General features: G+C 42.5%; 1 protein-coding gene across 7 annotated transcripts in view; it reads left to right on the top strand.

Moving 5' to 3' along the window:
• The first annotated feature begins 1,084 nt into the window (after positions 1–1,084).
• Positions 1,085–26,159, top strand: part of tbl1xr1a (TBL1X/Y related 1a) — a 28,680-nt gene continuing 3,605 nt past the window's right edge. The window contains exons 1-14 of one of the 7 annotated variants that reach the window (XM_024003627.1): positions 1,111–1,175; positions 1,305–1,381; positions 6,698–6,742; positions 10,751–10,816; positions 22,603–22,705; positions 22,951–23,096; positions 23,588–23,807; positions 24,022–24,196; positions 24,521–24,662; positions 24,987–25,050; positions 25,142–25,239; positions 25,399–25,459; positions 25,670–25,791; positions 25,928–26,002. In XM_024003627.1, the coding sequence (XP_023859395.1) occupies positions 22,648–22,705; positions 22,951–23,096; positions 23,588–23,807; positions 24,022–24,196; positions 24,521–24,662; positions 24,987–25,050; positions 25,142–25,239; positions 25,399–25,459; positions 25,670–25,791; positions 25,928–26,002 (1,161 nt within the window). In that variant the 5' untranslated portion in view covers positions 1,111–1,175; positions 1,305–1,381; positions 6,698–6,742; positions 10,751–10,816; positions 22,603–22,647. Of the gene's footprint in view, positions 1,382–6,697; positions 6,743–10,750; positions 10,817–22,602; positions 22,706–22,950; positions 23,097–23,587; positions 23,808–24,021; positions 24,197–24,520; positions 24,663–24,986; positions 25,051–25,141; positions 25,240–25,398; positions 25,460–25,669; positions 25,792–25,927; positions 26,003–26,159 lie in introns of all 7 variants that reach the window. The other 6 variants (XM_024003628.2, XM_024003622.2, XM_070447600.1 and 3 more) reach the window with 6 other exon arrangements.

Below are 26,159 nucleotides of genomic sequence, written 5' to 3'. Positions count from 1 at the left end.
GAATGTCAGTGTTCTGCCATGGCCAGTGAAGAGCCCGGATCTCAATCCCATTGAGCACGTCTGGGACCTGTTGGATCGGCGGGTGAGGGCTAGGGCCATTCCCCCCAGAAATGTCCGGGAACTTGCAGGTGCCTTGGTGGAAGAGTGGGGTAACATCTCACAGCAAGAACTGGCAAATCTGGTGAGGAGGAGATGCACTGCAGTACTTAATGCAGCTGGTGGCCACACCAAATACTGACTGTTACTTTTGATTTTGACCCCCCGTCAAAATCGTCCCTTTGTTCAGGGACACATTATTCCATTTCTGTTAGTCACATGTCTGTGGAACTTGTTCAGTTTATGTCTCAGTTGTTGAATCTTAATCTTAATAATCTACAAATATTTACACATGTTAAGTTTGCTGAAAATAAACACAGTTGACAGTGAGAGGACGTTTCTTTTTTTGCTGAGTTTATATATATATATATATAACATAGGAGAATCATCTTTTTTGACTGCACTGGGCCTGTAACAGGTCAAACCAATTTTTATATCTACCATATTCACATCTATTTAGCTTCCAAGAATAGATGGTTAACTTGATAGCTCGCTAGCAAGCTAACTTAACAATTTAGCATTGTGCTACATTATCCTGGCACTGCCACCCCGTTTTAATGCAGTTTAGACCCTTCTTTGGGAAGTCGTTCAACTTTAGTTTCCAAATTTTATATTTTATATATTTTTTTGTTGTAGATTTAGTAGCTAGCTGTTTAGACAAGACACATCTGCTGTTATTTACAAACACACCAGATGTTTTTTTGTTATGTTTTTACATAATTCACCTATTTCAGGCCAGTGTGTGATAAATTATGTTGTAGATATTAGCATTCTTTTATAGAGATTTCTGCATCTGCGACAAAAATGTGTTTAGTGCTCTAATGTGTATTTTCTATAAAGACTATTCCAACAACATTAGGTATATAGGTACATAAAACACTGCTTTATACTGCGACACTTATTTTAATGTTTTTGTGTCCTCCAGTTTCTACTAACTGCAGAGAATTGGCTGCCTCATTTTTGCCTGGAGAGTCACCTCCTCCGTGTTTCAGTGTCTGAAGCCGTTGGCTGGTTGTGAACCGTTTGGCTCTTTCTCCACTAGCAAGCAACCTTACAATGTACCCCAATTGCTCTTCAATGTAATTTTTAAAAAGGATTTATCAAATGCTACACTTATGTAATCAAAACACATGGCTCATTTGGGATTTTAACTACCAAGCTGCCATCTCGGAGTAGACTTATAACGCTTTATTGTGACTATATTTTAGAAAATAGCGGTGGAGGAGGAGATTCCATATAAGGAGCACAGCAGAGAAGGCACCCCTTGTGTAATCTGGGCATTTAAGTAAGTGTTTTCTTGGCTTTTCTCGTGATTGTAGGTCATATACAATATACTACGAGACGCATTCATTGTACACTATTGTTTGTAGGTGGTTATGATCAATTGTTTCAGTGTCACGGACATTTATTTTGGTGATTTCACAAAGGTGGGGGATGGGCAGCGTCAGCGTGTGTCCGCGCGCGCATGTGTATGAATGTGTGTGTATGTAAATATGTGCGCGTGTGGTGACTAGAAGCTTGCTTCCTACGCCTGTCTACAACTTCACCGGGTGTGTAAGGTTGTTTGTTAGCCACTTTAAATGTATGATGATGATTATCAGCACAGCCAAGRATTTTAGCTGAACCATTAGAAAAGTTTTATCTGAGGGGTTGAAAACAGATTTGTAGCCACAAATCTAGCTGTAATGTAAGCTTTATTGTGACACATGGACACAAATAAACATGTTACACCATTAACTGTGGCTAGTTATACAAAATGGATTTGGATATGTGGAAACATTTATTTAGCCATATGTTAACTTATATATAATAAAGAAGCAAAATCAGAGCTTATTGACAAAATCAGCAATGTAACACATGAGTGTGGGGGAAGGGAACTCCGAGTCGGAGAGTGCTACTCTAGTGGCGCATTTACCCCGTGTGTTACCCAAAAGGCTCAGACTTTTCAGTTTCCATCTGCACCTTGTCGCACTAGGCCATGGCTCTGGCGGACCTGCTCTCACTTGGGGCCAAAGCCAGACCACTGGTACTTTTCAGCTTTCATTTACATAACAATGGCTCACTGAACTTGAACACCTTTTCACAAAGCAAATGTTTTGATTATGCAGAGGTTGTTGAGTGTGCATTTTAGAAGTCCTCAGTGTCAGCCCTAGCTATGGCAACACAATGTCACTAATATAACATAAGGGTGTATACACTACTAGTGTAACTGGTGTTATAGTCGAAAAGCAGCATAGCTCAACTTAATGACACAGCATTAGCCTAGTTGATGTCCAGGGATGCTGGCACATGTTGACTCCAATGCTTCCCACAGTTGTATCAAGAATGGTTCACCACCCAAAGGACATCCAGCCAACTTGACACAACTGTGGGAAGCATTGGAGTCAACATGGGCCAGCATACCTGTGGAAACTGTTGAGCGTGAAAAACCCAGCAGCATTTCCGTTCTTGACACAAACCGGTCCGTCTGTCACATACTACCATACCCTGTTGAAAGGCTCTTAAATATGTTGTCTTGCCCATTCACCCTCATACACAATCCGTCTGTCTCAAGGCTTAAAAATCCATCATTAACCTGACTCCTCCCCTTCATCTACACTGACAGAAGTGGATTTAATAAGTGACATCAAGAAGAGATCATAGCTTTAACCAGGATACACCTGGTCAGTCTGTCATGGAAAGTTCCAGTTGTATTGCTTGACCTAAGAATTTATATTGAATTGAAATGTTGCAGGTAAACCTAGCTCCTGTTTAAGATGGTATTGACCCAGTATTGTCTGACCACTATGCTTTATTATATTATGGGGATATTCAATCAGTGAAATGATCTATTAAAACAATAGAACAAAGGCCTAACACAACACTAGCCTAGTTAATGATCTGCTTTACACACAAGATGCCAATATTTATATTTCATATAGACATTAAGTTGATCATATTTACATAGCTTAAAGTCTCACCCTCTTATGTAGCTAGTGGTGGACTAGCTCAGTTATGTAACAGGTGCTTGACAGTATGAAGGAACATGTGGGGGAGGGGTGGGATGAGTGGATTTCAGTTCTTCAGCAGCAGTTCTTTGTTTCATAGATTGCCAGGACCATGACAGAACAAGACATAAATACAAAATCATCTATCAATAGTTCTCATACCAACCCATATTTAATTTAAATGGCACACATAGGCAGAGAATTTTACAATCAGAAATACAGTCAGAAATATGATCTTAGTTCAGGCTAGTTCTTATTGTGTGTTCACTTGCTTTATAATTGGAAACTTGGGACTACTGATGAAACTCCCGGATAAGCCAAATTCCATGTGCGCTTCCAATTTGCGAATACTAGTGGGAAACCTGGATAGCATCGTTGTACCCCACGTTTCCCAGTTAGGCTAGACAGTTCAGAATTTTCTTCTTGCAAGGAGCATGTGAACGCAACCTTACACCAGTAGGCTATATGACAGTTGGTTTCTTTTAAACCTTCACAATGAGCCTTATTTAGCCTAAATAATGTATTGAGCCAAAGGGAAATCAAGTGACATGACTGACGGAGCTAGACTTATCCTAGGCCCAATAGTAATAATGCTGACCTCTACGCTAATCTGAAGCGGGTTCAGCTTGGAAGGAATGATGAAGCTCCGTTGAGGGTTAGGATAAATAAAAAAGGTATAATGCGTAGCTAGAGAGATGAGAAGTTAACTCTTCTTCATAAGCTAATATAAATCAGTGCCAGGCTGTGTGTTGGGGACCTTTCCGTTGCTCTGTAATTTGTTTTTCCTCTGGGGAAGCCCAGGGAGACGAACAGCAGCAGCAGCCCCTCTCCTCTTCTCTCCCTGTTGACACTTATCACATGGTGTGTGTTGTGACCCCAGAGGTCAAGTTTAACATGCTGAATGCCCCTGAACCCAGAGCACCCTCCCACTTTGGAGTAGTGCCTCTAAGTCCCAAGGCATACCTTCCCTGTGCTTGAAGCGATCTTTGCTGACTGTGTGATAGGTGATGGCCTCTGTGATTTCTGTGTCCACGGGATGTTTTTCGTAGGTCGTGACACGTCAACACCGGCAATCATTTCCTGTTTAACGTAGGTGGGGGGTTGTGGCTGAGGGGCTTTGCTGCTGTCGGTCGCTTTATTTTTACCATCCTATCGTCATAAATTAGGGGATGGTTCTTCTRCAAATGATTGAATATATTTGTCGTGTTTCCTCTTGTTGTCGCCACAATGCTGAAGCACTTTGTAACAACAGTTGCATTTGGTTGACATTGGTTTGCCTGTAGCTGAAATACTGCCATACCACCAAATCGACGTTCTCGTTAGCACTAGCAGGACTCATGTTTCTGACACACACAGAGGTAAAGCCACATTGTTTCTAAACCTCATACTGTACTGTATTTGGTAAAGCCCTTTCTCTCCTCACCAGCATCTAACTGTACACTCCCAGCGGGGATGCTTGTGATTGGKCAGCATGTGCGGGCCATGCAGAGTGAGAACCCACTTATGATTGGTTAGCATCCTCTGTGCATGTAAAGAGTGAATGAATGGGGAGTAGTTATTCTCATATTAACGCAGTTTCTAAGAAATTAGAATATGGATATTGCACATGTCAATATCACAATTCCGATCAGAATTTGATTAATCATGCAAACCTAATAGTGAAACACGCTGGGAAGAATGATTGTATTGGTCAAGCAGAGCGATCAATGGAGGAGGAGGCAGCTTTTCTTTGGAGCACATTAAATGTAGGCCAATGTGCAAAAAAAAATAAATCTTCAGTGAATTAGGATAAAGGCAGGTTTAGGGCTCTAATCAATATACATCACAGAAATTCAGCATTGCAGCGTGATATAAATTTAAAGGCAATGTTCCTGCATTAGCGGAGACGGCGTTCATGGTAAACGCTGCAGATGCCGGCTCAATTGGAAATTACTTTAACATTTCTATCGTCCAATTTGTAACGCTTCAGCAATACAGATTGAATAGATCCCTTACTCTTTCCTAGTAACAGTAAGCTAAGAATGACCGGCTTGGTGACAAAGGCTGTGTTTACATGGGCTGGTCTTTTAGATGGTGTGCACAACTTCCTGAGAAGTCTGACCTAATATTAGAAATCACGTGAATCATATGAACCAGTCAAGGACTGTATGCCATACCAATCAAATGGTAGTCTCTTATTTCACTGACCTGAGTTTAGGACTAATAAATGCGCAGCGGTCTAAGGTGCTGCATCTCAGACCCTGGTTCGATCCTGGGCTGTGTCACAACCGGCCGTGATTGGGAGTCCCATAGGGCGGCACACAATTGGCCCAGTGTTGTCTGGGTTAGGGTTTGGCCGGGGTAGGTCATTGTAAATAAGAATTTGTTCTTAACTGACTTGCCTAGTTAAATAAGTTTAAAAAAAGAAAAGTGCTAGTTGATTGGCTATGATGCTCATATCCTTTATTTTAAACCAAGAGGAGAGGTGTTCTATTTAGGCCTAAACTTGAGCACAATGACTCGATTCTGTGCTATGCTATCTATTAAATTGAACTGAAGTTATCAATGATTTAGCATAGACCATTTTATGTGTCATAGATGGCCTAATTAAACTGTTCACTGCAGCTTTCAATGGGGCTTGGTCTGTGGCAACAGATCTGTCTTACCCTTGGTCACGAGGAAGACTGAAAAGGAGTAGGGACTTGGAAGCAAAGTAGAGGGTGGTAATTGACCATTGAAGGTGACTTTAGATTGTCTTACCATGGGTATCAAAAAATGTGTTGCACAAGTTAAACAGTGAAACCTTCATGTCCATTATTAGGATTATCTCATTTAAATTTCTGGCTCACATGAAATAGCCTGGTGGTTGTATACTGTACAATGAACTACAAACCGTGTGAATGATGAGCCAAAGTCTAGATTCCAGAATCAGGGAAGTAGGTTATAAGTCAAACACAATAACTAAACAAACACAGCAGAATGTATGCTGCAATGATAATATAGCAAGCTACCAAACACGTTAAACTGCTATTTAATGACATGCTGGGTCTGTAGGATCTCGCTCTTCCTGTGCTGAGCCAAGTAGTCTGACTAGCTTGCTAAGCATTTCCAGGGTCTGTATACGTACAGTAAAATGCTAGCCTACCTTTGCCCATCTTAGAAACTCTGCTATGGAATGTGATCTGTGCTGCGATAACAGTGGGGGAAGGAAAGGGAGAGGAGGAGTTCCCTTACTCATAGGTCATGTAGGCCATCACTTACAACATCTCTTAAAGCTTTAATTAAATACTAATCCCTGGGGTATACTGTATTGACTCTCATCAAATAGCAAGAGGATCCCCTCTCTTAGCACCTTTTCATCTGAAAACTGTGTTACTTAGGCTAGGCTATTTACTGATTTTTGGCATCAAGGACCATCCTGCTTCGGCTTATTAGTTAGACAAATCTAAAGGCTCTAATTTAGTGAAACGTATACTGTTGCTTGCTGAAGTAGTATGGAGAAGCAGATTTGAAGATTATAATTGGTTGACTTCTGTTTGTGGGTTAGCCTTACACTAAAGGTTGAGTGAGATGGCAATTTAGTTTAACGCTTATTAATTTATTTGAATCAGAATCTCTTTTTCTTTTGTCCTCAGACTGAAGAGGGATACTGTCATATCTGAATGACGTTCGGGCACATGGTAAGCACATTAACCTCCCTCTATAACCAAGCTGATATCTGAGCTAAATCTTTAAGGTTGATTTTCATAAATGCCTGCTTGTACTATCTAAGCTGTTGTATTGTGAGTAAGGAATTAAGGAGGCTATAGACTATTGGTGACAAACTTTCCTTACCTTGCGTGGTTACAAGCAAAAGGTAGACTTGTTGCACCCACTGAATGATCTAGTGTTGTCACGATATCAGAATTTGGACTTCAATACCAGGTTTAGTATCACAATACTCGATACTGAAAAGATACTCGATACCAAGATGATACTTTAAACCGAAACGATACCAGGGCAAAATAAGAAAGCGTATTAGCTCAAGTCACAGAATAACCACTGAGCTTTATTTTTTAAACATTGAACGATATGTTGATAATTGATAGAACTAAAATAACAACTTGAATATCTTCTATTATATATGCAATTTCATAAAAAAAGAACACCATATTAAATAACAGAAGAACTGAGACTCAAAGCATACTAAATAATTTGACTAATTACATCTAAACTGTTTTAGAATGTAATTTGATACATATCAGGGTTAATTCAATCTATGGCCATAATATTGGGTCAAATGACATTCCTTACAGGTAAATAATTGAATCTATTTAATGAATAATTTAGTTTCAAAATGACAAACAATTTGAAGCTATGTACTGAAGCTTCTACAGTGCATTCGGGAAGTATTCAGACCCCTTGACTTTTTGCAAAAAACATTTACTTTACAGCCTTACTCTAAAATGGATTACATTTTTCCCCCTCATCAATCTACACACAATACCCTATAATGACAAAGCAAAACAGGTTGTTAGACATTTTTGCAAATGTACAATATCAGTCTGGTGCAGTGGTTGAAGTGCTTTCTTTAACATTGCCTTTGAACGGCAGAAGGCTTTATGMAGCAATCAACAGAAAGCTTTACATGCTGACCAGACCGCTCACGCGTATGTTGATTTTGTCCACCCACACCAGACGCGATCAGGACACGCAGGTTGAAATATAAAAACAAACTCTGAACCAACTATATTAATTTGGGGACAGGTTGAAAAGCATTAAACATTTATGGCAATTTAGCTAGCTAGCTAGCTTGCTGTTGCTAGCTCATTTGTCCTGGGATATAAACATTGGGTTGTTATTTTACCTGAAATGCACAASGTCTTCTACTCCGACAATTAATCCACAGATAAAAGGGTAAACCGAGTACTAGAAATGAAATCTCTCCTCCTTCAGGCTTCTTTTTCTTCTTTGGACTTTATATGGCGGTTGGCAACCAACTTTAAGGTGCATTACCACCACCAACTGAATTGTGGACCTCAGTTCATCTTTCAATCACCCACGTGTGTATATGCTCCTAAAACCAATGAGATGGGTGAGGCGGGACTTGCAGCGCATCAAGCGTCACAAATATAACCAAGTTCTATTTTAGCGCCTGGCTACGCAGTGTGGGTGCAATGATTGAATAACATGTGAATTTTACATGTCAGCCTGAAGTCAGATGTACTTTGATATAAGTAGCCTTTTTTTACTTGAATGTTGCAGCTAGGCCTATATTCACAAATGTGAGTGAAATGCATGCAATGTTGAGTCCTGACCATCCGCCAACGTGGCTGGTGAAATACTTACGCGCCGTAATTTTAGGCCCTGTTCCTGCTGCTATTGTCTCTTATGCAAGACAGCGATATGTATTTTTTGAGTGCACTCAGTGAGTGGTGGATTTAATCTGAGCTAAATTAGGAAGCGTTAGCTTTTTACCTTGGGACCCTAAAATGTTTTTGGGATGATCTTCATAAAGTTTTGATTAAAAACATTGCCAATTGTAACCAGGTTTCCATCCAACCTTTTTATGCGAGTAAAGTACGTTGGATAAAAAATGGCATGACAGTCCTGATGGAAACAGCAAATTTGTCTGTAAACTTTCCATATGTCGACAAAACAAAATACGTTAGACAAGGTGGGATCTTTTTGTTTCTGTAAAATGTATTATCCGGAAAATGGCGGTGGAAACGCTTTTATGCGCAAATATTGATATAATAACCATCATATCGGGGTAAACTTGGAGTCATGTGATATGTTGTATYGTCCTCCCACTACGACTCGGGAAAGCATGCAGTTTATTATGCTACAGATAAAGTTATGATGAATTTCACAGGGTGGTAAAAGTGCACGGTAATGAGCTTGATGCTGCTTTCCAATAAATACAAATGTTCTGTTGACATTGTAAGTAAACAAAATTGTGCCTTGAATGAATGCATCAAGGATGCTGTTGGCTAAACCAACAAGCTCTCACAGTCTCACTGCAGAGWTAGACGTTTATCCACGCTTCTTCAAAGTCAAATTTCGAAGTTGCTCCAAATGTCAAATTCGGAAAGTTAGCTTTAGGCACTCATTCCGAATTGTTAAGGTAAGGGATAAGGTTTGGGATAGGGATAGGGTTAAAACAAAAAACTAGTGTCCACCGCTGGGATCGAAACTTCTGACCAGAATCATGGGATTACTTGATGGTAATAGCGCTCACTGTTTCCCCTGGTGGCCTGTTTTAAAGGCATTTCCTGACGTCCAATTTCAAAGTTACTTTTGAGTGATCTGCCTGGGCTAAACAGGCCTAAATATACTCCAAAGCAGGGATCATCAACTAGATTCAGCCACAGGCCAATTTTTTTTCTTGAGTGGATGGTCAGGGGGCCGGAACATAATTACAAATCATTTGTAGACCGCGAATTTGACTGCAAGAAGGCCAAACGGATATACTTGACTGAAACATAATCATTTCAAACCTTGCTTACATTTGTATGTGATTACACACTCAGTGGCCAGTTTATTAGGTACACCCATCTTGTACCTGGTTGGACCCCCCCCCCCCCCCCTTTCCTCCAGAACAGCCTGAGTTCTTTGGGGCATGGATTCTACAAGGTGTGGTGTTCAAACATTGATCAATTGGAATCAATGGACCTAACGTGTGCCAGGAAAACATTCCCCATACCATTACACCACTGCCACCAGCCTGTATTGTTCACACCAGGCAGGATGGGCCATGGACTCATGCTGCTTACGCCAAATCCTGACTCTGCCATCAGCATGACGCAACATGAACCGGGATTTGTCGGATTAGGGGCCGCCTCTTCTTGTTGTTAGCTGATGGGAGTGGAACCCGGTGTGGTCGTCTGCTGCAATAGCCCAACCAACGAGTTGTGCGTTCCGAGATGCCGTTCTGCACACCGCTGTTTTACTGCTCCATTATTTTCCTGTTTGTGGCCTGCCTGTTAGCTTGCATGATTCTTGGCATTCTCCTTCGACCTCTCTCATCAACAAGCTGTTTTTGCCCACAGGACTGCCGCTGACTGGATGTTTTTTGTTTGTCTCACTATTCTCTGTAAACCCTAGACACTGTCGTGTGTGAAAAGCCCAGGAGGCTGGCTGTTTCTGAGATACTGGAAATGTGTGCCCGGCACCTAGCACCTGCGATCATACCACGCTCAGTCACTTAGGTCACTCGCTTTGCCCATTCTAACGTTCAATCGAACAGTGACTGGATGCCTGTCTGCCTTTTATATAGCAAGCCACTGCCACGTGACTGTCTGTAGGAGCAAACCATTTTTCGTGAACTAGGTGGTACCTGATACACTAGCAACTGAGTGTGTATATTTCTATTATGCATGGGAATACTTTGGAACAGATTTCCAAAATTAAAATCACTTGGAGTGGATTTGCTGGTGTTTTTAGTCTAATGTCCAGAAATAAAAATCTGAACTTGGGGGGCCAAATAAAATCAGTTCTGCCAGTTGGGGAACCCTGCTCTAAAGATATTGAAGATAGCTTGGCAAGTGTATGGCAGACAGACCACGCAGCATGTTTTCCGTTCCCAAATAGCCTAGATATCCAACATTATCTCATAACCATTTAACATACAAAAGAGGCTTTGACATTTTGTAGTGCTGCAGTATGTTTGTCAATTGCTTATTTTTGACCCTCTGTTTGCCTTGCAGGTTGTGAAACTGGTAGACTGTGCCCTTTCAAAACARATTTGTTGTGAAAACAGACTTACTACTGTGGTAAGTAGGAAGCTACAGATAAAAATGTTTATTGGTCTGCGTTTTTGGCTAAATGCTGTGTAATCAGCCTTAATTTCTGGGTAGGATTTTCTCTTTTTATTGGATGGCTTTGTCTTTGTTCCTCAGCTCTGTGAGCATAGATATGACAATTGTCATTGTAGTGTAGCCTAGTTACTGGGGAAAGGAAAAGCTCTATGGGCTATGGCTATGYGTGCTGTAGTGGATGGATAGTAGGCAGGATGGAGAGAGAGGGATGTAAGGTCACTCTTGCATACCTCACTCAGGCTCGATCAAGGTTTCATACCTCAGACCTCTATGCATTGAAGAGGCAGGGATCCTCTGCAGAACACTGTCTTGTGATCAGCTTAATAGCGTGATAATGTTGAATGGAGAATATTGAATAAAAAAACACAGGTCTACACTTGCGATTTGTATGCTGATGTGGGAGCGATGTCTCTTACTAAATGGATCATAAATGTGCTCCTGACTTTGGGATTTATATGCTAGMACACTAAGTATGTGGACACCGCTTCAAATGAGTGGATTCTGCTATTTCAGCCACTCCCATTGCTGACAGGTGTATAAAATCAAGCACACAGCCTTGCAATCTCCATAGACAAACATTGGCAGTAGAATGGCCCATACTGAAGACCTCAGTGAATTTCAATGTAGCACCGTCATAGGATGCCACCTTTCCAACAAGTCAGTTCGTCAAATTTCTGCCCTGCTTGAGCTGCCCCGGTCAACTGTAAGTGCTGTTATTGTGAAGTGGAAATGTATAGGAGCAACACCGGCTCAGCTGCGAAGTGATAGGCCACACAAGCTAACAGAACCGCCGTGTATGGCGTGTAGAAATCGGCTGTCCTCTGTTGCAACACTCACTACCGAGTTCCAAACTGCCTCTGGAAGCAATGTCAGCAGAAGAATGTCAGCACGTTACCAGCCCCAATGCATAGTGCCAGCTGTAAAGTTTGGTGGAGGAGGAATAATGGTCTGGGGCTGTTTTTCATGGTTCGGGCTAGACCCCTTAGTTCCAGTGAAGGGATATCTTAACGCGACAGCATACAATGGCATTCTAGATGATTCTGTGCTTCCAACTTTGTGCACCATACAGAAACCATACAGAACCATACAGAAACCATACAGAAATGGTTTGTTGAGATCGGTGTGGAAGAACTTGACTGGCCTGCACAGAGTCCTGACCTTGACCCCATCGAACACCTTTGGGATGAATTAGAACGCCGACTGCGAGCCAGGCCTAGTCGCCCAACATCATTGCCCGACCTCACTAATACTCTTGTGGCTGAATGGAAGCAAGTCCCTGCAGCAATGTTCCAACATCAGTCGTGAAGAGGGCACGACAAAGCCTATTCCCCCTCAGGAAACTAAAAAGATTTGGCATGGGTCCTGAGATCCTCAAAAGGTTCTACAGCTACAACAACGAGATGATCCTGACTGGTTGCATCACTGCCTGGTACGGCAATTGCTCGGCCTCTGACCGCAAGGCACTACAGAGGATAGTGCGTACGGCCCAGTACATCACTGGGGCTAAGCTGCCTGCCATCCAGGACCTCTACACCAGGCGGTGTCAGAGGAAGGCCCTACAAATTGTCAAAGACTCCAGCCACCCCAGTTCTCTCTACTACCGCATGGCAAGCGGTACCGGAGTGCCAAGTCTAGGACAAAAAGGCTTCTCAACAGCTTTTACCCCCAAGCCATAAGACTCCTGAACAGGTAATCAAATGGCTACCCGGACTATTTGTATTGCATACTACCTCAATCAGCCTGACTAACCGGTGTCTGTATGTAGCCTCACTACTTTTATAGCCTCGCTACTGTATATAGCCTGTCTTTTTACTGTTGTTTTATTTCTTTACTCACCTAACACCTTTTTTGCACTATTGGTTAGAGCATGTAAGTAAGCATTTCACTGTAAGGTCTACTAGACCTGTTGTATTCGGCGCACGTGACAAATACACTTTGATTTGATCTAGCCTTCCCAGAAGAGTTGAGGCTGTTATAGCAGCAAAGGGGGGACCAACTCCATATTGATGCCCTTGATTTTAGAATGAGATGAGCGGTTGTCCACATACTTTTTAGTGTGTTGTTGAAGGTCTCCAATTGTTGACTTTAAAATTGGATGCAAAGGGAATCCTGTTGTTGATGAGTAGGCTAAGGATGGGTGTATGAGGAAGAATAGGCTACGCACGTGTGAGAATTTGTATGGATAATAATAATAACCGTTGTTTCCTTATGTAACAGGACATTTGTAATCATTTAACTTTGCCGAGTGCTAAGAAACTGATTAGCGATAAGATGATAATAACATTTGCATGGCACATTGGAATGAATGTGATTTGCATTTTTGTCCTTTGCAACATTTTACATTGAGAATCTTAAGTTTTTGGGGTCTTTTGTCTTCATCAGCTAAAAATACAGTATGTAAGAACTTTGTTTTGACTTTTCTCAATTTGGCGTTTTCAAGGCTACTATGCAATTAACTTCCAATTCCAACAGCATTGTGCACATGTTGGCTATGTTAAGGCCTGTACTTCATCATTCCAAAGGTGCACATTCACCATTTCAATGTATGGATTGAGTCAGTGTGGGGAAGTTGATTAGACTGTAATGTGAAAGGAGCTAGCACTCCAGTGGATTACACATGTTCACCACAAAGTTACGTGATGGCAAGTCGATGTACTTACATGGCAATTAGCCGTCCACTAGGGACAATGTGAGTGACAGTTAACACCTAGTAGGCTCACAATGAGCTAGGGCTTTGTGGATGAGGTTGAGGAAGACCTAAATCGTGAGCTACGTCTCCGAAAATTGTGGGTTCAATCCCAGTGCAAGGCACACGTGTTTTTTAATTTAGTCTTATTTTAATTTTATTTTTTACCAATTAATGCCTAAACTTAGCCCCCAAGGTTAGTTTCAGTTTGATTAGTTGACTGGCAGCTGACAGGACGTGTTGACATGTTGTATTTGGTTTGACATGTGGATTCATATTTGMCTGTTAAGAAGTTCAAAATGGGGGATCGCTATTTGATCATAATTCTGGAGGTTGCGTTTTGTGAAAACCAAGCTACTTTTTGTCTGGTGAGTCCAGCAYTATCAGATGCAGAATGATCTGCAGCCTGATGAATGTTGGCATGACCACTGATCCAGGAGAATAGTCTGCTGGAGAGATGGGAGCTGTAAAATGGAAATACAGCATCATACTGACCAGTCTGTTAATAAGTCTATACAGGTCCAGAATCCACTTGCATAGTTTTTAAGCTCATTCAGTGAGGTTCAGTGCCCTGACAATATGATCATCTTGCAGTTTTAAGGGTCGATGCATTGGAAGGTGAGGTACGACACGATCTCCGCTTCTCTAATCAATGAACAAATCACCTTCATTTCCTAAAATGCTTAATTTCTTAGGGAGGATGTATTTCTTTGTAAACACCGGTGCTCCCGTTTCCATCCAGTGAAACTACCGAATGTGGACTGGATGCAGATAGAATCACACCTTCTTATGTAGGCTAGGCTATTGGTGTAGAATGCATATTATTGCAGTGTGAGCTTGCATAGAATGTCTGAGGTAGGCTAAACTATACTGAATGTTTCTCAGAAAACTATGTCAAACTCTGATGTTCGTTTTGATCTCAAGGAATCCAGAAATGTCACACCTCTACATAGGAGCATGTTATGACTGCATTTCCTTTGATCTCGAAGCTATCTGTGTGCCAGAGATAAAATAAGTTTGCTTCTGGTTATGTCAGTGTTCACACCACACTAGTAGGACTCACTGACAAATGACCTTGACATACCATAGCGCTTCCATTTCCCACTCTTTCAGTTGAGATGTCAACTAGGTTTTACATTGAACCCATTGCTTTTTGCAAAGCCTATATCACAGTCTATTATTAGCTCAGCATGGCAACAGTTCTGCCTGTGTTTTGATTTAGGCATATGTTTTTACTGATGTCAGCAACATGATTGGTTTTGTCTGTTTAGCCGTGAATTTGTACAGACTAGGCATATATGGTAAATCGGTGCATCAGTGATGAATCAGTGAGTGTGTGGCAAATATTGACAAAAACAGTGTTCATGTGAAAAATGTGTGCAGACAGAGGTTGACTAGCTACCAAAAGAGTGGGATTGTAGCAGTTTATATTGCTTTTGCTCATTTACCCATGTCCCAAGTTAACCACAAATGCAGCAGACAGGCATGCCACTACCATCTGTCACCTTAGAGCAGCAAACAGCCTTCCAAATGGTAGGGGGATGGGATCTGCAACCTATGTTAAAACCACAAGTTGACATTACCTCAATACTTTTTTTTGCAGACCCTAACCTGCTATAGTAGGCTGTATTAATCTCTGGTCAATATTGCATTTGCAAGGTAATTTTCAATACAGGTTCAAGCTGTGTGTTAATACATTTCCTTGATTCTTTGAAAATGTCCAGCCAGGACTTCATTGGTTCAGCTTTTATCAGCTTTTAGATCAGGCTGCAGTCCGTGAAGTTTGTTGATAGCATGTCTGCACATTGGAGGAGGTTTGGCTGAGTGACACATTCCTTAGGGAAAAAGTGCAGTGGATTTRTTTGGTGTGTTTTTTTATTATGTAAGATGCATATTCAATAGGCCTAAATAATTAGATTTGCACTTTTCTACACCCTGAAAGATAAGTTGCCTTTGACTTTGGTTCTGACTTTTTAAGTCTAGAGGGAAATGGAAATGATGCAGGCCCTACTGTGCGAGCAGATGTGTGCTCTGCCAATATACTGTATAGCCTAGCCATTGACAACACATAGCTAGCAGACTTTTTTTGGGGGGGCGGCGGGGGTAGATGCTTTAATATTGCAGATTGTGGCTACTAGAAATGTAGTTATCTGCATAATTTCCAATACCACATATATTTTTTGGTAGATATCTATATTATAGGCCTAGGTCAAGCTAGATGACCAGTCAGTTTCTGCAGCCTGTTTCCCCTGCCCACTAGAGTGTGTTATTGTAGCATCACAAGGCACTTTACCCGCCACATCCATCTTTAATCTGCTGTGACACTGCCAGCGTGTGGCATGTAGGCCAAATGTGTATGCCCATATGTGTGTGCACATGTGTGCATTTGTGTTTTCATCTGTGTGTGTGTATATGTGTAGCCTACGTTTTAGCTCGATTTAAAGCATTCTGAGATAAGCCGCTCTGTCTCAGTGTGAAACAATAGTTGTGGCTACAAAGTGAGTCAGCTCGGCTCCATAGGCAATGTGCATGTTATGTTCTATTAGAGCTGGGCGATATGGCCAAAAATACATATTGCGATAAATTGCCTGAATTTATGCAATAACGATAATAGAACACTAAATTTATAACATTAATGTGCACCACCGTTTTTTTATTTTATTATCCTTTAAACTACTACAACTAGTTTGATGGTTGTAGCCAGCAATTGTTCCATTAACAATCACCCATATTAGCAAACGTATTTCATTTCAAACTTCACATTTCTCTAGTATATGCTACTTATCGTAATGAACGATATCAGAAAATTGCTTGCGATGACTGATTTGTATGGTCGGTGTCAATCATTTTCGGTTTATCGTCCTAGCTCTACAGTGGATATAGAAAGTCACCACCCCTTTTAAAATGTTCACCTTTTGTTGCCTTACAGCCTGAAACGAAAACGCATAAAATCAGACTTTTRCCGGCTTTATTTACACACAATATCCAAGTGAATTGGAAAAGAATTTACTCTGAAAATGTATTACAATTAAAACTGTAAAATACCCTATTTGGATAAGTGAACACCACCCTGGGTTATTACTTGGTGGAACCCGCTTTTGCTTGAATTACAGCCATGAATGTCTTTGAATACGTCTCTACTAACTTATATTTGACCATTCTTCCTTGCAGAATTGTTCAAGCTCAGTCAAATTGCATGGTGACCGATCATGGACTGCACTCTTCAAGTCATTCCACAGATTCTCGATGGGATTTAGGTCGGGGCTCTGACTAGGCCACTCAAGGACATTCACCTTCTTGTCCTTCAGCCACTCTATAGTTGCTTTGGCGGTGTGTTTTGGGTCATTGTCATGTTTAAACATTTTCAACTTTTTGGCTGAGGGCTGCAGGTTTTCCTCAAGAATCTGTTGGTATTTTGCATTGTCCATTTTCCCTTCTATCCTGACAAGCGCTCCTGTCCCTGCTGAAGAGAAACACCCCCACAATAGGATGCTGCCACTGCCGTGCTTTACCGTAGAAATGGTGTTCTTTACCGTAGGCATGGTGTTCTTTACCGTAGGCATGGTGTTCTTTACCGTAGGCATGTTGTTCTTTACCGTAGGCATGGTGTTCTTTACCGTAGACATGGTGTTCTTTACCGTAGGCATGGTGTTCTTTACCGTAGGCATGGTGTTCTATACTGTAGGCATGTTCTTTACTGTAGACATGGTGTTCTTTACCGTAGACATGGTGTTCTTTACTGAAGGCATGGTGTCAGTTCACTGTAGGCATGGTGTTCTTTACTGTAGACATGGTGTTCTTTACCGTAGGCATGGTGTCAGTTTACTGTAGGCATGGGTGTCAGTTCACTGTAGGCATGGGTTCTATACTTAGGCATGGTGTTCTTTACTGTAGGGCATGGTGTTTCTTTACTGGTAGCATGGTGTCTTTCTGTAGGCATGGGTTTCTTTACTGTAGGCATGTGTTCATACTGTAGGCAGGTGTTCTTTACTGTAGGCATGGTGTTCTTTACTGTAAGGTCTAAACTCTATTACTGTAGGCATGTGGTTCTTTTACTGTAGCCATGGTGTCTTTAACTTAGGCATGGTGTTCTTTACTGTAGGATGGTGTCTTTACTTAGGCATGGTGTTCTTTACTGTAGGCATGGGTGTTCGTTTTACTGTAGGCATGGTGTTCTTTTAACTGTAGGCATGGTGTCTATACTGTAGGCATGGTGTTCTATACTGTAGGCATGGTGTTCTACTACTGTAGGCATGGTGTTCTTTACTGTAGGCATGGTGTTCTATACTGTAGGCATGGTGTTCTATATGTAGGCATGGTGTTTATACTTTAGGCATGGTGTTCTTTGCTGTATACTGTAGGTCTATACTCTATACTGTAGGCATGGTGTTCTTTACTGTAGGCATGTGTCAGTTCACTGTAGGCATGGTGTTCTATACTGTAAGCATGGTGTCTGTTACTGTAGGCATGGTGCTGTTCACTGTAGGCATGGTGTTCTTCACTGTAGCATGGTGTTCTTCACTGTAGGCATGGTGTTCTTCACTGTAGCATGGTGTCAGTTCCCTGTAGGCATGGTGTTCTATACTGTAGGCATGGTGTTCTAACTGTAGGTATGGTGTCTGTTCACGTAGGCATGGTGTCTGTCACTGTAGGCATGGTGTCTGTTCACTGTAAGCATGGTGTTCTTCACTGTAGGCATGGTGTTTCTATACTGTAGGCATGTGTCTGTCTGTAGGCATGGTGTTCTATACTGTAGGCATGGTGTCTATACTGTAGGCATGGTGTTCTATACTGTAGGCATGGTGTTCTTTACTGTAGGCATTGTGTTCTGTACTGTGGCATGGTGTTCTATTACTGTAGGAATGGTGTCAGTTCACTGTAGACATGGTGTTCTTACTGAGGCATTGCGTTCTGTACTGTAGGCATGGTGCAGTTCACTATAGGCATGGTGGCAGTTCACTGTAGGCATGGTGTCAGTTCACTGTAGGCATGGTGTCTGTTCACTGTAGGCATGGTGTCAGTTCACTGTAGGTATGGTGTTCTATACTGTAGGCAGGTGTTTACGTAGGCATGGTGATCGTCACTGTAGCCATGGTGATGTCACTGTAGCCATGGTGTTCTATACTGTAGGCATGGTGTTCTCTACTGTAGGCATGGTGTTCGTCACTGTAGGCATGGTGTTCTCTACTGTAGGAATGGTGATCGTCACTGTAGCCATGGTGATCGTCACTGTAGCCATGGTGTTCTATACTGTAGGCATGGTGTTCATTACTGTATACATGGTGTTCTATACTGTAGGCGTGGTGTTCGTCACTGTAGGCATGGTGTCTTTACTGTAGCATGGTGTTCTATGCTGTAGCATGGTGTCAGTTCACTTGTAGGCATGGTGTCAGTTCACTGTAGGCATGGTGTTCTTTATTGTAGGATGGTGTTCTTTACTGTAGGCATGGTGTTCTATACTGTAGGCATGGTGTCAGTTCACTGTAGGTATGGTGTTCGTCACTGTAAGCATGGTGTTCTTCACTGTAGGCATGGTGTCAGTTCACTGTAGGCATGGTGTCAGTTCACTGTAGGCATGGTGTTCGTCACTGTAGGCATGGTGTCGTCACTGTAGGCATGGTGTCAGTTCACTGTAGGCATGGTGTTCTATACTGTAGGCATGGTGTTTGTCACTGTAGGCATGGTTTCAGTTCACTGTAGGCATGGTGTCAGTTCACTGTAGGCTGGTGTTCTATACTGTAGGCATGGTGCTCGTCACTGTCAGCATGGTGTTCTTCACTGTAGGCATGGTGTTCTCTACTGTAGGCATGGTGTTCTATACTGTAGGCATGGTGTTTGTCACTGTAGGCATGGTTTCAGTTCACTGTAGGCATGGTGTCAGTTCACTGTAGGCATGGTGTTCTATACTGTAGGCATGGTGCTCGTCACTGTCAGCAGTGGGTTCTTCACTGTAGGCATGGTGTTCTATACTGTAGGCATGGTGTTCTATACTATAGGCATGGTGTTCTTTACTGTAGCCATGGTGTCTTTACTGTAGGCATGGTGCTCTTTATTGTAGGCATGGTGCTCTATACTATAGCATGGTGTTCTATACTGTAGGCATGGTGTCAGTTCACTGTAGGCATGGTGTTCTATCTGTATGCATGTTGTTCTATACTGTAGGCATGGGTTTCGTCACTGTACGCATGTTGTCTTTACTGTAGGCATGGTGTTCTATTCTGTAGATATGGTGTTCGTCACTGTAGGCATGGTGTCAGTTCACTGTAGGCATGGTGTCAGTTTCACTGTAGGCATGGTGTCAGTTCACTGTAGGCATGGTGTTCTATACTGTATGCATGTGTTCTTTACTGTAGGCATGGTGTTCTTACTGTTAGGCATGGTGTTCTATACTGGTAGGCAGTGGGTGTGTCAATACTGTAGGCATGGTGTCCTTCGCTGTAGGCATGGTGTCCTTCGCTGTAGGCATGGTGTCCTTCGCTGTAGGCATGGTGTCCTTCGCTGTAGGCATGGTGTCCTTCACTGTAGGCATGGTGTTCTTCAATGTGGGCATGGTGTTCTTCAATGTAGGCATGGTGTTCTTCACTGTAGGCATGGTGTTCTATATTGTAGGCATGGTGTTCTTCACTGTGGGCATGGTGTTCTATACTGAAGGCATGGTGTTCTTTGGGTGGAAAGATGTATTGGGTTTTCGTCAGACATATCGTTTTGCATTCAGGTCAAAAGGTTACATTTTGATCTCATCTGACCATAGCACCTTTTTCCACTTGGCCTCAGAATCTATAATATGCTTTTTTGCAAAGCTCAAATGACACTTGATGTGGCCTTTTTTGGGGATGTTTTTTTTCTTGCCACCCTCCCATCGGGGCCAGATTAATGCAGCATTTGTGATAATGTGGTCACATGCACACATCGACTAGTCTTTGCCATAAAGGCCTGAAGCTCCTCCAAAGTCGCCATTGGATTCTTGGTAACCTCTCTGATCAGTCTCATCCTTGCCCGGTTTGGAGGGACGGTCTGATCTATGCAGGGGCGTCACCATCCGCTTCTTAAAAATGGTCTTAACTGTGCTCCGAGGGACAAGGCCTTTGAAATCTTTTTATATCCATTCCCTGATTTGTGCCTTTCCACAACTTTATCTTGTAGACCTTTTGAAAGTACTTTTCCGCCCATAGTGGATTCTTTGCTTTGAATTGCACTACTAAGCAGTGGAGTCCTCTATGAACAACTGTTTTTATTCTGAGCTAATCAAAGTCACTACAATTGATCACAGATGGAAGCCAATTAGCTTGATTTGTGATCTGGAAGGTGGTTGGTTATACCTCAGCAAATTTGGAGTATTCACATATCCAAATAGGGTATTTTACTGTTTTGAAAATATTTTTTGGGGTGGTTTCATTTCAGGCTGTAAGGCAACAAAAGGTGAACAGTTTGAAAGGGGGTGGTGACTTCGTATACACACTGTACATGTACGTTCTATTCTAAACCAAAGGCTGTAAAAGTGGCATGATCGGACATCATGCAGGACAGGAACATCTGAACCAGTGTTGTGAGCCATATTTTTTATATCAATTGTTAAAAGTATAAAAGATCATATGACATACCTACCACAATCACTTTGGGATGTATGCGAGTTGTAAACAACGTCATTTCTGAGACTGGAGATGGGGCAGAGGTGTACATTTATTTTACAGGAAGGTGAAGTCCTCCATCTCTACAGCCGTGCTCTCTCACTCTCTCAAAATAGACCAACACCTCATCACTTTGATATGGCGATGAAAAGGGAATGAACTACGTCTCTAGGGGTGTGTTCAAGTATAAAAGCAGATGACAAAATTCTGTTCGGTTTGCAAACAAACCACATCCTATGACAGTTTTTGTCAAGAATAGGCCTACACGTTTCTTAAGAGAATTGATGATGGTCGACAAGGCATCGTCTGGGTTAGGGTTTGGCCGTGGTAGGCCGTAATTGTAAATCTGAATTTGTTCTTAACTGACTTACGTAGTAGTTAAATAAATAAATAAAATAAATACATTGAAACGTCCTCAATAATACTATCTTCAGTAGCTAGGACTACTAAGATTGGCCTCCTCTGTAGAGTTCTGTTATGGTTATGCTATGTTTTGACATGGAAATTAGAATGTGCTCCAGTATTCTACCGGAAATATGGCTCTTCAGATTTGAGGTATCTTTGGGTGAATGTACAGTTCTGCATGGCTGCCTATTGATTCATTATTTCAGATGTCACTCTTGTGAAACACCAGTAGCACAGGTCCTGAAGTGGTTTCTCCAGAGAGAAGGATGTTTGTGCTCCTGTTCTATATCTCTCTGAATGGATGAACCCAGTTAAAACACTGTCCATTCTGTGGTCATGCTTGCTTGTTTGTCACTACCATGATTCTGCAAGGTCCCAGACTAGCCCTGTGCTGCTCCGAGTCAGACCTGGCTGAGATAAACACCACTGCTCTCATTGATGGACTACAGCCCAGAGCACAGCTCATCTATAGAAAGAGAATCCCCTTCCCATCCCCCACTCACTCACTCACTCACTCACTCACTCACTCACTCACTCACTCACTCACTCACTCACTCACTCACTCACTCACTCACTCACTCACTCACTCACTCATTCACTCATTCACTCATTCACTCACTCACTCACTGTCAACAGAGATCCTGAGATTCTGTTTTTAACTCAACAGCGCCACTGCGGTGCAATGGTGGAAATGGGTACTACGCCTTGTTATTTGCCATGCTAGAGAGACGCACTGTAGCAGTGCTGCTGCTCCTGTCCACAGTTAGCACCCAACAGCAGGTCCCCGCTGCCCTGCCCTGGTGTGAACTGTGTGTACAGCAGATTGTGGAAGGATTTTTGCACACAGACAATGTGTTAGTGGTAGTGGCATCTTCTGGAAGGATATCTCCACTCTCCAGCCCTAGCTTCAGTTCTTACTTAGCAGCACTATGTAGTGTGATTGGTGTAGTGTGAAAATATGTTGCTCTGAGTTTGGATAAACAACTGTCTCACCACCACCTCCTCCCTTCCCTTCCCTTCAGGCCTGTGTCCTGTTTGCTGACCTCATGGTGTAACCAGGTATAAAGATGAGCATAAGCAGTGATGAGGTCAACTTCCTGGTGTACAGATACCTACAGGAGTCAGGTAGGCTCTATCTGACGCTTCAACCACACATCTGGACGCAAACGCAATTGAAGCCAGACAGCTGTCGAAATAATCTTAGCGTATATTCTCCTTATGTAATATAGCTATTAAAGGGTGCCCTGAAAATGTGCACTCTGAGAACAACCACAGAGCTATTTGAAGTGTGCCATTTCCAGAGGCACCAGAGGGAGGGATCTGCTCTATGTAATGTGCTACTGACATGCTCCTCATGCCTCCTCTTACAGGGTTTTCCCACTCAGCCTTCACGTTTGGCATAGAGAGCCACATCAGTCAGTCTAACATCAATGGAGCCCTGGTGCCCCCTGCTGCCCTCATCTCCATCATACAGAAGGGCCTGCAGTACGTGGAGGCTGAAGTCAGCATTAATGAGGTGAGCTCATCTCCTCATTCACGCAAGTCATTATTATCACAGCATCACATCATCTTATCAGGGAATCTGTGGACTTTATTACTGCAAGTCAAGCTAACTGTGATGAAATGCAGAACATGGCATCGGTTTGATCAGAAAGCATATGAATGCAGTGCTAGGTTTCTGTTCTTCAGTTATCAACCAATGTAGCTTTATAATACATTGCATTAAGTTTTAATAGATGGTTCTCTAGTGATTTGTTTGGGTGTTTTATCCTTTAATTTAAGTCACAGGAGGTTGGTGGCACCTTAATTGGGGAGGACGGGTTCGTGGTAATGGCTGGAGCGGAATTAGTTGAATGGTATCAAACACATGGTTTCCATGTGCCATGAGCCGTCCTCCCCTCAGCAGACTCAACTGGATTTAACCTACCATTGCTTACAGCTACAGTAGTTATTTAGCGGTTGGAAACCTTTGATTTTTAGTCTAACCAGCTTTTCTGCTGTCCCCAGGACGGTACACTGTTTGACGGGCGGCCGATTGAGTCCCTGTCGCTCATCGACGCGGTAATGCCGGACGTGGTGCAGACGCGGCAGCAGGCCTACCGAGACAAGCTGGCCCAGCAGCAGGCGGCCCAGGCCCCCCCAGCCAATGCCACCAACATGACAGCCAACGCCAAGAACGGAGAGAACACGGCCAATGGCGAGGAGAACGGAGCGCACGCCTTAGCTAGTGAGTCTCAGTCCACGGCCCTGGGCTTAGTGTTTGTTAACCATAACACACAGAGAGAGGAAGAGGATAATGTCCCTAAAAGATTCTGCTATTAGTTCGCTCTTTATGGCTGGTTTGTGCATGTTCTGTTATTTTGAACATCATTGTTGTGGTTGAGAATGTAATGTAAACTACCAAAAGAGTCGATGCCAATACTGGATGTTTTGTTATTCAGATCATGCACATGCTGATGAGGTGCTCTCTGTGTGCCATACAGACAACCATGCAGACTTGATGGAGGTAGACGGCGATATGGAGATTCCCCAGAACAAAGCCATGGTGCTCCGAGGCCACGAGTCAGAGGTGTTCATCTGCGCTTGGAACCCTGTCTCCGACCTGCTCGCCTCAGGGTCAGTGTCTCTCTCTCTCTCTGAGGTTATTGCATTAAGCTCAAATAATTAAAGTCCTATATTTATCCGTATCCTGGTTAGAGTTGCAAAATTATGGTAACTTTCCCCAAAACCACAGGTTTTCCAGAAATCCTGGTTGTAGGATCTGGATTTCCTGATTCCGTGAATCTTCCAACCGGGATGTCTGGGAAAACCTGGGAATTATGGGAACGTTTTGCAACCCTAATTGAATGAATGAGTGACCCATGACCTTTCTGTGTTGCTATTTTGTTGTATTGTAATTGCTCTGGGCTGTGCTGACTGTCCCTCCCCTCCCTGTTGCAGGTCTGGGGACTCAACGGCGCGGATCTGGAACCTGAGTGAGAACAGCACCAGCAGCTCCACGCAGCTTGTTCTGAGGCACTGCATACGGGAGGGAGGCCAGGATGTCCCCAGCAACAAAGACGTCACATCATTAGACTGGAATGTGAGTCAGAGGTCTACACACACACAAGCCTGCTCCATGTTCCCCCCTCACAAATCCCATAACTTTATTTCCACATTTATGTCCACTGCTTCTGTTCTGAATGCTGTTACTATGAGCCACTTCAAACTGCTTTTATGTTTCAAAGCTTTGATCTTTTTTAATTACCCCAATTATTTTGAGGTGTAATATTGTTTTGTTGTACTGTAGGCTTGTTATTCTGGCAAGGGAAAGTTTCATTGAGCAGAATCATGTGCTGAACAATATGTATTCTCTTTCATTCCATTTAACTTAATTTATATGTATTATACCTCTTCTTCCCGACAGAGTGAGGGTACTTTACTAGCAACCGGCTCATATGATGGATTTGCCAGGATCTGGACAAAGGATGGTGGGTTGCCTCTTTTACCTACTTTTTCAACTTAACATGTTGTCAGTTTCTGAAACGGTTGCCTCTCTAATATATATGATTTGAACCCTAGGTAATCTTGCCAGTACCCTGGGTCAACACAAAGGTCCCATTTTTGCATTGAAATGGAACAAGAAAGGAAACTTCATTCTTAGTGCCGGAGTAGATAAGGTAAGAACCCAACAGCCTTTTTATTTTTTGTTATGAGCTCAAGACATGAAATGCTATGATGACTCATTCACCTCTTCTGGTATTCAGGACTAAAAGAACATTCTGTTATTCTCAGGTGTGTTGTAATTGAGATGTTTTTCTTTGTGTTTCTCCCTCCAGACTACAATCATATGGGATGCTCACACAGGAGAAGCCAAGCAGCAGTTCCCGTTCCATTCAGGTGCACTGAATTATCCAATGGCTTCTTTCCTGACTCTTCATTAACCCTTACTAGACATGTATCGGTACATACTTACATGAATATATACAGTAAGGGTATTTTTGTGCCGACTCATTCCTAGTTTCTGTCAAGCACAGAAAGAAAGAAGTAGAGTTCTATGTTGTTGTTTATTCATTGTATTCTTCCGCTCCTCTTGTTGTGACTCCATAGCGCCTGCTCTGGATGTGGACTGGCAGAGCAACAACACGTTTGCCTCCTGCAGTACAGACATGTGCATCCATGTGTGTAAACTTGGCCAGGACAGGCCCATCAAAACATTCCAAGGACACACAGTAAGTCAGTCCAATTACCCCACAGCGTTACACTGCTCCTGCAGCCATCATAGAAGTACCATGCCATAGCCATTTTGTGCCGTTTTCTATGGGTCAGAGGCATTGCCTCCTCTGTCTGTGCTCCCCTCCGCTCCAGAATGAAGTAAATGCAATCAAATGGGATCCAACCGGTAACCTGCTGGCCTCTTGCTCAGACGACATGACGCTGAAGGTAAGTTATGAATGAAAACTGTCTAGCTACGTCCAGCACTCTTACACTTAAGTATTGTCTGCGTTGTTGATTYCTGTCCCTGTTAAATCAATTATATAAATACATGTGCACTGTAATGTTTTGCTCTGGATTATATATCAGAAATTCAAATAATTCA

The sequence above is a fragment of the Salvelinus sp. IW2-2015 genome, linkage group LG16 (assembly GCF_002910315.2).
Source record: "Salvelinus sp. IW2-2015 linkage group LG16, ASM291031v2, whole genome shotgun sequence".
Taxonomy (NCBI): domain Eukaryota; kingdom Metazoa; phylum Chordata; class Actinopteri; order Salmoniformes; family Salmonidae; genus Salvelinus; species Salvelinus sp. IW2-2015.
Note: the sequence above shows the minus strand (reverse complement) of the source record. Positions and strands in the feature narration are given on the sequence as shown.